The sequence below is a fragment of the Mycteria americana genome, chromosome 22 (assembly GCF_035582795.1).
Source record: "Mycteria americana isolate JAX WOST 10 ecotype Jacksonville Zoo and Gardens chromosome 22, USCA_MyAme_1.0, whole genome shotgun sequence".
NCBI lineage: Eukaryota > Metazoa > Chordata > Aves > Ciconiiformes > Ciconiidae > Mycteria > Mycteria americana.
Window position 1 is genome coordinate 3222762 of NC_134386.1, and position 13970 is coordinate 3236731.

The 13970-nt window shown below is 47.2% G+C and overlaps 1 protein-coding gene across 11 annotated transcripts in view; it reads right to left on the reverse strand.

Moving 5' to 3' along the window:
• Positions 1-13970, reverse strand: part of FAM117A (family with sequence similarity 117 member A) — a 34229-nt gene that overhangs the window by 13029 nt on the left and 7230 nt on the right. For 4 of the 11 annotated variants that reach the window (XM_075523081.1, XM_075523089.1, XM_075523084.1 and 1 more), the window contains exons 4-5: positions 13558-13648; positions 10795-10982 (exon numbers count right to left, since the gene is read on the reverse strand). The exons of 1 other annotated variant lie outside the window; for it this stretch is intronic. In XM_075523081.1, the coding sequence (XP_075379196.1) occupies positions 10795-10982; positions 13558-13616 (247 nt within the window). In that variant the 5' untranslated portion in view covers positions 13617-13648. Of the gene's footprint in view, positions 1-3466; positions 3579-8404; positions 8555-10794; positions 10983-11451; positions 11532-13557; positions 13659-13970 lie in introns of those variants that run through there. 6 more of the 11 variants (XM_075523087.1, XM_075523086.1, XM_075523082.1 and 3 more) reach the window with 5 other exon arrangements.

Below are 13970 nucleotides of genomic sequence, written 5' to 3' on the forward strand. Positions count from 1 at the left end.
TTTTGAACATTCCCAATCTTTAATATTGCAAAGACTAAAAATCTTTATAGGGAAAGAATTGCCTTTTCCCCGTATTGTGCCTTTACTGCACTCTCTCTGCATTCAGAAGAAATGTGAAGATTTAAGAAACCATGCTTGCAACCATCGCAGTCAGCCCAGGCACTTCCTTGTGGCACACCAAAGTGCTGCTATTGCGTGCTGCTTCTGCAAAAGCACTCCCAGAGAGGACCTTAATCTATCACACAATCTGAAAGCAATGCAGGATTATGCAAGGAGTAAATGCTTTTGCTCTGGGAATCCCAGAAAGCCTAAAAGGAGATGAACAGGCAGTTTTACTTGTTCTTAATGAAATTTAAAATCCCGTGCTTAGTACACTACAGAAATCTGCAAACGTGCTAGAAAATGGAAGCATTTCATCGGAATTCACGGCATGGTCAGAGCTAGCTACCAAGATAGGAACGAAGGCAAGATCAAGAGCTGGAATGAAAGTTCACACAAACTAGAGAGAAAAAGCACATCCTCTCCACAAAACAGCTACAGACAGGTCTTTTTAAGCAGAGGAGACGAGGGGAAGATCTCAAGCTTTAACCAGAAATGGAATAGGAGATCCAGAGAAGCCTGCCAGAACATGTTTACTCAAGGTACCGAAAGACAAGCGAGGCTATAAATCCACCCCATCTGAGGGGGTCTCCACAGAAACCCCACCAGAAAACGAAGCCAAGCAGGGATGCAGAGAAGATCTCCGGTACTAGACAGGCAGCAGGATGACTACAAGCAACCTTTGAAGGCTGGACACAGTCTGCATTTTCTAGGAAAAGAAAAATCTCACTTTATCCCAAAAGCAAGAAAGGAAAGTTATGTTCAGCAGTAATGCAACGGGGAGGAAGAATGCAGTAAGACAGCTAGTTGCAACTGATATGTATGGGCAGAGAAAAAGAAAAATTTGAACATTAAGGGGCTTCAAAGAGGAGAATTAACCTGGATTTATAGGCAGATTAAAGGTAATGATATACACAACCCTGCAAATAGAGTTAACATGTCCACAGCAGTAACTTCTGGCACCAAATCTTTTCACCTCAAGTCTCTGCAAAAGAAGTATTCTACATCTCTCTCTCTCTCTCTCTCTCTCTCAGTATTTTAAAATTATAATCCCTTTGCCTTGAAAGAAGATTTACAACTGAAGGGAAATTCACACCCATGCCAGGATGGGATTTCATAGCTCTTTGCTCATTTCAGTAAACATTAATACAGAAATGCAAAACCCTCAGAGCACTGAAATCCATTGCACCTTCCGGTGAAGAGGCAGAAGCTGTGGTTAAACCACACTGCCCCTCATGACTCTTGCTCAAACTGTACGCACACAGCCCAAGACACCCAAAAAAGTACCTGCTGTTCCCAAAGCACAGCCCCCTAAGAAACCTCACAAGAACCCTTCTCTGCTTCAGCGCTTGACCGACACAGGAGCAACCCACCGAGGGGAGGCATCAGGAAAGCAAGAAACCCAAGGGCAAAGAGGATTCTACACCAGGCTGGGGAGCTGGATTCCCATCTGATACAACCCAGCAATGACTTGCCCCGCAGGCTTCACTGAGAACCGGCCCTGAGGGCTTCACAACTGGCCCGGGAGCACAAGGGAAGAAATTCCAGGCTTTGTAATCACTCCCCTGGTTACAAGCTGTGTTAAGAGTACAGCTGGAGAGAGCTGCCCAAAGGACACAGCATCTGCAGATATCATTGAAGGAAATTAATAGGGGACACTAGCAGTTCAAGCTGTCTTTTTTTTTTTTTTGGATGCAGACATTGTTAAATAGCAACTCCCTCCAACGCGGCTCAAGGCCTGAAGCTGAACATCCAGTTGATGGAGGAAAAAGAGCTGAACTCTTCACCTTTAACTTAATTCTTGCAAAGTTTGTTTTTCAAATGATAAAACAATCTGAAGAATTTCAACATCCTCAAAGTGCACGTTTCCTAAATCTAGCCTGATGCAAGGCACCACTTTGGTGGGATCTTCAAGCAAGCCCATCTCTTACCCACTGATACAGGTTGGGAGTGCTTCTGGACTGGCTTTAATCTCTGAAATGTAAGTAAAAACTAGGAAAAAAAACAGATGGGCAGGCAGCCTCTCGTGAACAATAAGAGTAGCTTAGATACAAGCAAAAACTTGTTCAAACATTAGTTCTTTAGGACTTGTTCACTCTGACCCTGGAGAATACAGATGACTAAGGAGCTACCAGGATCATCCATGTCACCCGTACCAGAAGAGTGAAACCCAAGCAATGAAGATAGAGCTGTGGGTTTGGGTTTTTTCCCTTTTTTGTTAACCCTACATAAATAAACTCCTGATAAGCATCTAGGAATCAAGATCACTGCGAAAGGCAGGGCTCTCGCTCTCAACATGAGAAACCTTTGATTCTCAAGTCCTTGGAAGTCTTCCAGCACAGATAAAGTAAAACAAAACCAGAGTAAGACATCCTTGATATCTCTACAGTTACAAACAAGGTGGAAAACAAGGAAAAAGAAGGTTTCCTGTCATATATATATATATAAAACTACACAAATCACATCAACACTTTATGACAAGCCCTCCTCCCATACTCACAGTCATCTTTACAGCTAGTTGCAGTTAAGCCATCTGCCTGGAGGGTCCAATGTGAAGCTACTGAAACAACTTTTCAGCAAGGGGGGGGGGGGGGGAAATCACAACATCTGATATACCTTCTCATTACCTTCCTAGTGCCTTTTCTAACTGGGAAGCCCGATAGCAAAGCTAGTATCAGCTCACTGTTACAGCTAGCTTAAACAGTGTAAGCACAGCAGCATTATGCATACAACAGTTGCACACAGCAGCCTCAGGCTCAAGCATGCCAGGAATTGTACAAACTCTGTAATTCCTGTTCCTGAATGCTTCCAGCCTGAAAGGATGGCACACAAACTATGAGAAACTGAGGCACGGGGAGGAGAAGCAGCTTGCCCAGAGTCATGCAGCAGGTTCCAGGCAAGCACGGAAACAATTATATCCCGTTATTTTCAAAGAATGGGCTAACCACACAACCTTCTGTGATATTTTCCCCATTTCCTGTGCTGTCAACCCTGCATTATCAGGTGGTTTGAATGGCAGCACCACAAGCTTAATTTCTAATGCAAAAAGGCCTGTTTAATATAAATTCCAAGAGGGAGTATTTTTAGAGGCTCGACACTATTGGTCTCTCTTGGAGATCTTTCTTGTACAACTGTGAATCCCACTAAATCAGTATTGTCATCTTAAACTGCAGGAGCCATGAGGGAAGTGCCAAGATCAGCTCAGTGTAGTCAACACTGCCATTTACGCAGTATTTCAACATCCAAGCTTTGCATAAAGAGAACTCATTGCACTTTGGTGCTCGACATTATTTCTCTCACAGGGTTAGGCCAAGTACTTGTTTTTTCTTTTGCATCACGCAGTCAGACAGTAAAACGTTTACCGCACCTGGAACAGAACTGCTGCTTCTCCACACAAATAAGTGCCCAGGTTCCTTCAGTTCTCTACTCACCCAACAAATGTTGAAAACTTTGCTATGGTCCATGCAATTGTGCTAGATAAGCCCCAGCTGAAAGAAAGATTCACAAATAAAAATCCATCCAGGGCAGATGACCTAGAGTTTCTCTGGAGTTCCTCTGGAGCATTCTGCTATAGAAGGGACAGATCAAACTGACTGCACAGTCCCATCCCTTCCCCCTGCAAATTTGTTTTTAAATGTCATCTCCAGCATTTTAAAGCAGGGAAAAACTTGTTTCACCCACAGAATGTCAACACAAGTCAAGATTAGTTATAGATGTGTCCTTTGTTTCCCCTTTCCCACACCCGTATCCAGAGGCTAACAAACTGGGAGCAGCAAGTTTAGACTGAAGGTATGATCTGTATCAGCTGAGGACTGCAATACCATGAATGGGCTCCAATTACTGTGCGAGAAACTCGTTCTACATTAAACAAAGCCACCTGCAATGCTTCACCTCCAAACCTGAGCCACGTATTGTATTCAGCTGTGTTTTGCACAAAGACTGATTTGATTCCATAGGACAGAGGCAGGATTCTTCCTGGCTAGTGCAACAGCAGGACATCTTCAAGATTTTCCCATCCCTCAACTAGTCCCTACTTGACTAGTTTTCCCCATTACAGCTCCCTACCTGGGCTTAACCCTTTAATTCTATTCTTACCCACAGCAAAACCCTAAAGGCGAAGGCAGAATTACTTAATAGTGAATCCCAAAATTTGGAAATGCAAAGCTTGTCGAAGCAGCTGTTTGCACAGTGCAGCAGCACAATTTTCCCATGACAGTACTCTGCAGCCTCACTTCAGGGTTTTTGTTTCTCTTTTGGAGAGTTAATACCAACCAAGCTGCTACTTCTACTGAGATACCTCTTCTCTAAGATGGAATTTTTCACCTTCAAGCTGGGTACAGGATATAAACATTACAAACCTGTGTGTCCCTTGTTCATTTGCTTAAGCACCCCCTGAAAAACTACAGGTGTTAAACAGCATAAAAGAAAACTCAAGAGCAGACACCACAAACATCTGGACCACTATTTCAGTAACGAAAGCCTTTATACCCATCCCTCAGGACACAAAACCCCATCAGATACCAACTGCTAAAGCAAACACAGCAAGGCCTGAAGCATTTAAGATATCAAACTAATAACACTGAGGGGGGGAGGAGACCCCCACACTCATTACGTGATGCCTGCAGCAAGGAAAGCAGCAGAGAATGATACTGTGAACAGCTCTGCTGTATCACTACTATATGGGCAGCAATCCCACAGCACTTTCAAGTGGTAAACAGACATTTTTATTCCTAAAGAAACATTTTCATTTTGCTAAACATACACTCAGACAGTATTGCCTACGAATAGTGTCCCATTTGTCTGCCTCTATAATATACACCAGGCACAGGTTTAACTCAGATACCAAATAAAGGTATTTGGCAGTCTGCTCACTTAGTCTCTCTAGCAGGATCCACACAGCAAAAACAACTGGACATCTCAAACAGGCAAGTTCAGCAGGCAAGCAGCAAAATCCCATCTAGATGAGTCAGCTCAGCCAACAGTAACTTCCTGAAAATCTAAAAAGTACCACATAATTCTGGGGTTGCAGGGGTGGTGATGGGAAAAATGGTGAATTTCTCTAAATTCTAGTGAAGAGAGACTATCGCTAAAGCTCTGGTTTCACAGAGGGTTAATGGGAAATACATGAAGTGCAAGACACAGCTCTTGTCAAAGCCATTCATGAAACCCCCAGATCAACCCCCAGATGGGTTTACAGGTGAGGACTTGCACCTCTGCACCTCACTGTTGTTCCTCTCCTATGCCACACTGTCACTGATAAACAGGTCATGTTTGGAAGGTAGAGAGGCAGTTACCCTTTCTCCTCCCAAGAAATCTACTCCAACGCTATTCAGAGAAGCTGTTGGTAGGTAACTCCCGGTGCAGCTATTCATCCCATCCGACCCCCTACACAGCTAAGAAGGAATGCACTGAAGGAGTCTGCTCAACTAGCAACATATGACACGACTTTGCTTTTCCACCATATTCCATCATCTCCCTCTCTGTGCATGAACCAATTTAGATGACTAAGACTACTCACCCGCTCACATTCACAAAATGTTCACCAATGGGTCCGTGAATTAAAATTCTAGCTGCAATTTAAATAATCCTATTTTTTCTAGTGTCATACTGAAAAGAAGAGACATAAAGACATCTCAGACTCTTGCTTGAGAAAAGCAGGTTTCAGACCTGCAATGCTTGATGAGGACTGGGGTTACACCCAGCCAGCAGACTCACAAGTGTGAAGGCAGAGGTCTCAGGGAGGCTGAAGTCTGGATGCAAGCATGGAAACTCTCCGACCAGCACGTGCTTCCGTGTGGGCTTCGGAGGAAACAACTGAAGCCACAAACAGCACGAGCATTGCCGTTAACTGATTTAAACTTCAAAGTCTCCACAAAGCTTCATCCCACCCCAGAGAACACACAACCTGGCCAGTGTTACAGCACCTGCAGAGCTCTGACTACCCCAGCAGCTGTCTCCGAGCCACCTACCCTGGCATAAACACATGCAACAGGGATGGGTCTGGCCTGCACCTGAAGAGGATCAAACACTAACACATTACCTGCTTCACCACCAAAAGCCACATCACTGAAGAGATAAGGAATTTAAAAAAAAACAGCATTGACCCCAATGACACACATCAGATTCATCACTAGAAGTCCTGACATCTTGGATTTCTAAACAGCAAGTCAAGTCCTTTTAAAATATTCTCAGACCTCCTTCCTGGCATCCCCCAGCTCTAGCTCTTCCTTTTAACAGAAGCCCTTTGAGAGACTCAGCAGCTGCTCCTCATCTCAATGGGATCCTCTATTATCAGAGCAGCTGCAGGATCAGACCCCAGATCACCCCGCACCTCTTCTTCTAAAATCCCAAGCCAGAACCACAGAGATCCCCAGATGCCAGCCACCACACAGCCGCTGTGCAGCTCGAGAGCAATTCAGAAAGTCAGCAGTCAAATGAGGAAAGATGTGATAAAGCAATGGATTTCCATGCTGAGCTCCCAAAAGGTAGGAGTAAAAGTGTTAGATTATAAATCACCAGGATACTAGTTTTCAGTTAAACCCTGCCAGTTTACTGCTACAGCTCCCACACACGCAGGGAGCAAATTGAAGCTTACAAAGAGCAATGAAGCAGAGAGGAATGGAAATTTAAACACTTCCAAAACTGTAGATGAAATGACTATGATCAAGAGGAAAAATTCAAGCTCCTACAGCCTGAAGAGTGAGGCACAGAGCCAGGAAGAAATGAAGACCAGCAATTCTGGTTCATGTCAGTGGAGCTCCAGCCGTTTTGCCCTCAGAAAGCTGCATGGTATTCACCACGCTTTGGAATAGGTACAGTACAGAGCCCTAACACAACCAAGAGATCACAGGCAGCCTGGCCCGCCTTTCTTTGAGATTTGTTTTATTTTCTTTGTAACATCGGAAGCTACTGAGTAATTGCCCTATTAACAGCGACTTCACCTCGATTTCAGCATACTGCTGAGAGGGAAGCAGAGACTAGCACTCAAAAGAATTTATTTCATTAACTTGTTTCAAGTGTAAATTGAGCAAAAAGCTTTTTAATAGCTTCTCTGATCAATACCAACCCTGCCAGCGGCAGGAATGACTGTAAGTCTCAAGTAGTGAAATGCAGGACACTTCAGGAAGGGCCATTAATTCTCATTGTAGGATGGGCTGCAGCACGCTCCTCTGCAAAGCAGATTAAGTAGCTGCTGCATTGAACAAGAGACCAGCACTCTGAACAGATGCCACCAAGATCAGCTGGCCCAAAGCTTGACAAATATTTCTCTCTGTTCCAGAAGTCTGTTTAAACTCACATTTAACCCAAAAAGTGTTTCATTGCTATTTTAATACTTCCCGAGATAATCAACAGCCAAGCGAGAACCCAACATCCAAAAGCAGTCCCATGAACAGCCAACAGTAATACGTGCATCAAGAAAAGCCAAAGACTTGTTAGGTCACCAAAAAGTTATATTTAAATAAGCATTCCTGAAGTGGTCAGAAAAATCTCAGTCATGCAATTAGGGACAAATTGCCATTAGTGCAAATCAAATTATTGCTTCTTTATCAAGCCAGATCAGCTGCACAAAACACAGGGCTCAGTTTTTTGTGAAACCACCTCCAAATAGGCAACTCATTGTCATGGAAGACCGCAAGCAGCGACACGTCCTGCCTGCAAGGAGGCCAGCACAGAAGGGAGATCTGCTGACCCCACGGGGCCGGGGATCAAAGCTCACACCTCGCCTGTGTGATCGCAGCCCACGGGCAGCATTTTAAAGGGCTCCGGCTGTTCCGGGGCCGCGTTCCGCCGTTTGAAGTTTTCCTTCGCTCATGGTCTTTCCTTCTGCCCCCCCACCCGCCCCCCCCGGTTTGTTTTCCCCTCTCCTCTGCCCTCGGTTCTCTCATTTCTCTTTCACTTCCACCCACGCAGCATCATTTAGGAGAAACCTCCCAAGCACACGGTAGCTTTCGCTAATCCCCGTACTGCCTCCGCGGCCCCCGGTAGGACGGGAGGTGTCGGCGCGCACAGCACCGGGACCCCCCGCTGCAGGGGCCGAGCACGGCTCCGCCTCGGACCCATCTCAGCTGGCAGGGCCCGGGGCGAAGACCCGCTCCCCCGCGGGGGCACGCTGCAGAGCAAGTTCGCACCAGGACCGGCCGCCCCGCGCCCCCGGGAGGTACCGCTGGGAACCGGCGCAACGGTTCTTGCCGTTTCAGAACCCCAACCCGGGCTCGTCCGCCGCCCCCGGTGCCCCACCGGGTGCAGGGGACACGCGGGCTCCCCCGCCGCAGCCCCGAGGCTGCCCGCCTCCTCCCACCGTTACCTGCCCAGCCCCCGTCTCCGCCGGCGCCGCGGCGCTGCTGGAGCTGGAAGGGGACGGTGGCGCGGAGCGGCTGGAGCCCCCCCGCCCCGCCGCGGCAGCAGGAGGCGCCGCCCGCCCCCGCCATGCCCGGCCCGACCCGCCCGCGCCGCCCGCCGCACTGACCCCCCAACGCCGCCAACGCCGCTTATCAGCGCTCCGGGGGCGGTGCCGGCGGGAGGAGCCCGGCGATCATTGGGTGTCCGCAACCAAACCGATCCGCCCTCGTTAACGGAAGCCAATGAGAGCTGTCTGTAAGCTCCTCCCCTGCACGCGCTGTAACGGCAGCCAATCAGAAACGCGGTCACCCTTAACAGACGTCATCCCTCGCGCCAGAGCCAATCAAAGAGGGAAGAGACGCTCAAGCCCTGCCCTTTCTCCCTCCCCGCAGCAGCGGCACAACCAATCGCAAGACGGGACGGTCGCATAAAGCCCGCCCTACTGCGGGGACCAATCGCAGGCCTCCCTTAACACCCCGCCCCTTCCCCGCGCAGACTGATCCCCCGCGAAGGCCCGGCAGTGTTTGTGTTCTGCGTCCGGCGGTGACGGCGGCGGGTCACGTGGGCGGGCGGTTTCTCTTTCACCTTGGGAGGGAGGCCGGCGGCGGCCGTACCGGGACAGGTCCGTGTCCCGTCCCGTCGTCGTCCCCCCCCCCCCCGCGGCCTCCCTTCCCGCCTCATCCCCGGGCCACGGCGGCAGCGGAAAGCACAAGCCCCAGGGAGGCGACGAGCCGCCTTTCCCCCGCCCCCGCAGCGGGGACTACGCTGGACGCAGAGAGGAAGGGGAAAAGCAGAAAGAAGCAGAAAGCTCAAAAATAGTCAAGGTTATACCGCAGGTTTCCAGCACTAAGCTCTCAGGCCCCCCCATCCACACCCTGTCCCACTCTTTGAAGGAAGCTGAGGCTTTTATAAGCTTTTAGGGTTTGGGTTTTTTTTTTTTCTTTTCCCAGAGCTTTGTGCTAAGGACAGTGACCATCGCAGTTGTTGTTTGCCTTTAAACTCGAAAAACCTGTTGTGGAAAATTCTAATACAAGTTTTACTGCTGAGTGGACTTCCAACTTTGTGTACCCCTCAGACATCTGAAATTCAAGATACCTCACCGCAACCCCTCCCAGGCTGAATTAAGAAGTTAAAAAAAATATATATAGCTGGAAAAAGGAGAACAGAAATAAAAATGTTGAAGTTGGTTTTTTTTTTTTTTTTGGTGCTCACAGAGCACAAACGGCACTGTCAGACACAGGTATGGGCTGGCAGATGTGGCTTCATGGGGCCGGTGGAGCTGGATGGGTGCAGTCCCTCGCAGAGGCGGGGCAGGATCAGGCCACGCTGCCTCGCTGCTGGTGTTCTGCATTTTGTACCAAGGACGTGACTCACTTCCCAGCCTGCTCACAGGGTCTGACCCATGCGAACACCAGCTTCAACAGGAGCTGGAAAAGGACCCTTCTCCTTTGGTTCCCCGTCTTTCCCACCACCACATGCCCTTGACTCAAGCGAGCTTTACTGAGGTCATGTTTCCAGAGAACTTCTGTTGCTTTCACTGTCTGCCATCTCATGTCACCCACAGGAATCAACTGCTACTTAAAAGCGAGGGCTAAAGACCAGAGAACAGACCCAGAAAGGAGGCTGCAGGGGAATGTGGCCTCAGGAATGATAAAGTCAGAGCTCTGGGTAGGGCCATAGGAAAAATGGAATGCTCGGGATTTGGGGTGCCAAGGGTTTTGGGGGAGGCAAAGTTGAAACCCTAAGTACTAAAGAGAGAGTTTTTCCAGTGCTAAGCATTTGGGAATCTGGCCCCGCAGCCTTTTTCAAGATGAGGCTCCTCCAGGGTGCCTCACCTCCCTTTGTCCCTGCAGTCTCCTGCCCAGCAGCTGCAGAGGAAAAGGTCCTTCTACCCACCCAGGGCTCTCAGCAGCCCATCATTCACCATCCTCTGACCTTCTGTTCCTCAAGTATCATTTCCGATCATGTCTTCCATTTAAACCTTATAATTACACTGTGTTGTTCGATTTCTTGAAAAGACATCACAACACGCAGGTTTTTCTTCCTTGTTCTAGTCCCCTAAAATGTATTTTTAGTCCAACTAGTCCTCAAATAAAGGTCATTGTGTTTCACCTTTTCCACTCGCCATACCTCTACTAAACCTACAAGCAGACTCTACCTGCTACAGGTCCAGGCCTATATTCTGCCTCCAGACGGACGCAGTTACGTGGGTTTAGGGAAAGGAAGTTATCTGCCCAAGTGAAAAGGGTGGGGCTGATCTATCTAACCCAGGAGCCTGGGAAGCTGTGGCATGGCTAGATAAGAAGAGGGGGGAAAAGGCATGAGGTGGCAAAGCAGCCTGGGCTTCGTGCCAGCCTCTCTGGAGAGGAGAGGTTGTGACAGCGGCAGACAGTTGGTCTCCCCCAGTGGCTATCGCAGCAGAGCAGCACTCCCCATCTTCTTCCTGTATCTCTCTGCTCACAAGGCCGGCTGTTTCTATTTGCATGTAATCAGGCAACAGATGGGAAACTAGACAGTGCCATCTTCTTGCTTCTAGAAAAACCCTGCGGGGGGGAAAGAGGTGGTGTATATTGCAATACTGCAGTTACTGAAGGAAAAGACAGAACGTACCTCCTGATGGAAGCAAAGATGAGACAAACCACAGCTTTGGTTATTAGATCTTAGTAAACAAACAAAATGCCACCCATCAAACTAATCATCCCTATCTCTTCTAGCAAGGAGTGCTGCAAGATCTCTGATAAGGTGGAAACTCAAGAACCCCAGTCACACAAGGAGGCACAATGACCTCTGCTCAGGACTGTCCTAAGGGTAGGGGAACATTCCAGAGCAGCAGTAATGTTGCATTTCTGAGAGTTAACAGCACTCACCAGAAGACAGTTCAAGTACTTCTCTGTTCACTTGATCCTTCAACCTAAAATTAAGTTTTAAACTAAACAAAGGTCCTCAAGTGTCTGTTCTCCTAACAGTTCTTCCTATCCCAGCTCCCACTGCAGAAAGAAGGTAAAACCGTACCTAGCTGATCTTTGAAACCTTGCTGCTATTCTGTATACAGACATTTCTTCAAGTCAAAGACACTCTTCCTAAAAATATTTTCTTCCCAAGGTCCATAGTAGCTATTAGCAAAGAAACAGGAAATTAAATGTAAGAAAAAGAAATGGAGAGGGAACTACCAAAGTACAGGTGTTCAAAAGAACACAAAACTGCAATGAAAAAGGGTTATAAATGCCAAACAGAGGAGTTTTGACCGTATTCTTTTTTCACTGACGGACTGGTAGCACAACTTTTCTAGGAATCCTTCACAGTCAGTCCTTCCAACCTAGAAATTCAAATTCACCTTTCAGTTTCTCTGCCATGCTGTCTTTTTAAGGCACTGCGATTTGAACTCAATACCCACAGCTGGAACAAACTAAAAATATTCACTCCTCTGTGCTGTCTTGTTTTAGCATAAAGGAGGTCACACAGCTGTGCCTCTCATTGTTCTCACCATATCTCATGCTATAAATACAGCAAGGAATACTGAAAAAAAAAAAAAAGTGGTTCAGCACAACTAAGCTAAGCACCACTCTGTCAAGTCCAAGTTTTGCTTTCACCAAATGCTTCCCTCAAGGTTTAAACACCCACATTTTGCTTTAACATGTAGGAAGAGGCAAGAAAGCACCAGCTGTTACCTATCAAATGGGCTACAGCCATTCTAGCTCATATGAGTTGCACTTTATCAGTCAGCCAAGTTTGTTTCATTTGCAACAAGAACAGGCCTTTCTGTATCCTTCCCCAACAAAGACACACACCACAGAGTAAGCGTTATAAAATTAAAGTTCCTACATTCCTGCAGGCTACACTCTAGCCTACGCAATGCAGTCATCTCCCCGTAATTAAGGTTCCTAATGATGTGCTGCATAGTAGCACAAGTAACACAATCTTTTACAATTGCTCAGGGGCTGCAGGTCAAGGATCCAACTTCTCATCGTACTCTGCCTGCTCGTTTCCATCGCTTCTGCCACAGCAGTTTCTGTAGCCTTCTCTCCTTGCACCGGAAAGCTGACCTACCACACCACCAGTTAACTATTCTGTTTTCAGAGCGTCAGATTAGTCACGATTAGCAAACACCACAAAGCTTCAGAATTATCAAATGCATCTCATGGCTATGGACTGACCTATTCAGTGTGTTCCAGAAAGTCACCTTTTAACGCTACAGCACTGTCCGGTTCCTCAGTATTTACAGGCATGCAGGAGAATATTTTTGGATAACAGGCCCGGCCTTCCCTTCCCCATCAGACCCCTCTGAGTACACCCTACTACATATCCCAGAACTGCTACCCACTATTCTTTAGCTTTATGTCAGCATCACTTGAGGAAGTGACAGGCAAATAGGAAACACGTCAGGCTGAACAGTTGCCACTGCAGTCCTGTCATTCTGGTCCAGCGCTCAAGTCCTAAATGAGATTATATTTCTGGCTGTTTGCTATGGGTAGGAGGGAGACAGAGCTTAGATTTAAAGTCCTGATCAGCTGAGCATGAATGTGGAAGATCAAAGGGTCATTCAGCATACAAGCTAAGCTTTCCCTCATTGTCCTTGAACAAAATTCCTCTCACTCTAAACTGTGGAGTAAAATGCCTGCCTGTCTGCCTCCCACTCTGTCCCCAAGAGAGATGGCTGCATTTCACTACTGGACAGTTTCTGCACTCAAATGTTTTGAGATGAAAAGCTCTAAAGAGCAGCAAGATAAATAAAACTGCAGTTTATTAAAAGAGACTAACAGATTATTCACCAGACCAGCCAAGCTATTTCACAGTCTGGTCATGCTTGCAGTGAAAACAGTGGGAGTTTTGGGAACAGAGCACAAGCCCTGCTAAGAGTAAGGAGACATTATGAAATAGATCATTTTCACTAAGTCATGGAAAGGCAGGAAGCCTCTCCTAATAGCATGAATCATCAATATACCAGAAAGAAAGAGTGCACTTAAAAGCAATCACTGATGTCCAGCACTGCCAACGTCGTAACAGAGCACATAAACGAATACAAGGAGACCAAGGAGAGCAACTCAGTCACGTACCAACAAATCAATTCAAAACAGGCAAGGGACTCAAGGGACTCAAAACTACAGCCGTGTCTCATACCTGCTGCTGCAACATCCTCCACTGCTGCTTGGGTTCCTTCTACCCACTACAAGAGCCATCTGATCATCCCATTGCTGTGACCCTGCAGCTTCTCCTGCTGGAAAACAGACACAGCAGGGATGAAGTTTATTATATTCTTCGGGATCCTTTCATCATACACTTGCAGAAGTTTGGGTACATGATTTCCAGGTTTTTTTTATATCACCATGAGTGCTAATGGCATTCAGAGCAATCCCCTGCTCTGTGCCAGGCCATGCATCTAATGCAGGAGCTGACATTTGAAAGTTCAGTGACACACAAAGGTTGTCTGCAGTGGGACACAGCACATCTAGGGGACATCGGGACTTGTGATCTATGCTGGTAGATCCCACTTATCCTAAGAGAGGATCTTGTTTCTCCTCCCATGCCCAACC